The sequence below is a fragment of the Haliaeetus leucocephalus genome, unplaced genomic scaffold (genome assembly GCF_000737465.1).
Source record: "Haliaeetus leucocephalus isolate CR32 unplaced genomic scaffold, Haliaeetus_leucocephalus-4.0 Scaffold871, whole genome shotgun sequence".
Classification (NCBI taxonomy): Eukaryota; Metazoa; Chordata; class Aves; order Accipitriformes; family Accipitridae; genus Haliaeetus; species Haliaeetus leucocephalus.
In genome coordinates, this window is record NW_010973307.1 from 2,670,162 (window position 1) to 2,671,400 (window position 1,239).

General features: G+C 63.8%; 1 protein-coding gene across 1 annotated transcript in view; it reads left to right on the plus strand.

Moving 5' to 3' along the window:
- The first annotated feature begins 362 nt into the window (after positions 1–362).
- XKR6 (XK, Kell blood group complex subunit-related family, member 6) overlaps positions 363–1,239 on the plus strand; it is a 182,992-nt gene continuing 182,115 nt past the window's right edge. Inside the window, exon 1 of the mRNA XM_010583203.1 lies at positions 363–470. Within this exon, the coding sequence (XP_010581505.1) occupies positions 363–470 (108 nt within the window). The remainder of the gene's footprint in view (positions 471–1,239) is intronic.

The window sequence follows — 1,239 nt, forward strand, 5'->3', positions numbered from 1 at the left end:
CTCAGCCCCAAGCAGATCCCAAAACCGGAGCTGGGAGCTGCTTCCTCAGCTTGCCAGAGGTTTGTCTCCTCCAGCAAGGAGCTGAGCCCATGGAGAGGAGCTGGCTGGTGTGCCTGACCCCGTGAGATCAGGGTGGGGGAAGCAGTGTCCCCCAAAGTGGGTAAGGAAGGGACAAGTGCAGAGGACAGAGGATGCGGGATCCTTGCGTTTAGAAGGAGAGGGACAGGAGGACGCTGCGGTGGGAGATTTGGGAGGTCACTGAGGCCATGTGAGGTCGGGGTGTTGAGGTGTGCTTGGAGACTGCTGGTATGCAATGGGGGACCTATGGGATGGGGATAGGCAGGAGTCCTCCCTTCCCCAGCATGGCCATGGGAAGGGAAAATGCAAGGAGAAACCCAGAGGAGGACCTGGACCTGGCGGGTACCAGGGAGCTGCTGGAGGTGGGAAGCGGGGAGGCCATCTGGCTGCGGGTGGGCTGAGGGCAACCTGGGTGGCAGAGCGGTGGTCCTGGGGTTTGAGGGTGAGCAGGTGGCGGGGACTGGGAAGTTGCACAGTAGAACAGGGGTTTGAGGGCCAAGACACTGGGCTGGGGAGGTGATTGGGAATGGGATGGGGTCAAGCAGGAAGGGGCCCAGCTGAGGATGGTCTGGGAGATGCTGGTGTCAGCGCACAGGGCTTGGCGGAAGAAGCACAATGAAGCCTGTGGGTCCTAACGCAGATGGGACGGGGAGAAGAGCAGCGGGTGCCGGTGTAATGGGAACGGGGCAGAGGGCAGCAGTGGGTGCTGGTGCAACGGGAGTGGGGCAGTGCTGGATACTGGTGCAACAGGAACGGGGCAGAGGGCAGCAGTGGGTGCTGGTGCAACGGGAACAGAGCAGCGCTGGGTGCTGGTGCAACGGGAGCGGGGCAGCGCTGGGTGCTGGTGCAACGGGAGCGGGGCAGAGGGCAGCAGTGGGTGCTGGTGTAACGGGAACGGGGCAATGCTGGATACTGGTGCAACGAGAATGGGGCAGCGCTGGGTGCTGGTGCAACGGGAACAGAGCAGCGCTGGGTGCTGGTGCAACGGGAGCGGGGCAGAGGGCAGCAGTGAGTGCTGGTGTAACGGGAACGGGGCAATGCTGGATACTGGTGCAACGAGAATGGGGCAGCGCTGGGTGCCGGTGCAACGGGAACGGGGCAGAGGGCAGCGCTGGGTGCTGGTGCAACGGGAGCGGGGCAGCGCTGGGTGCCGGTGCAACG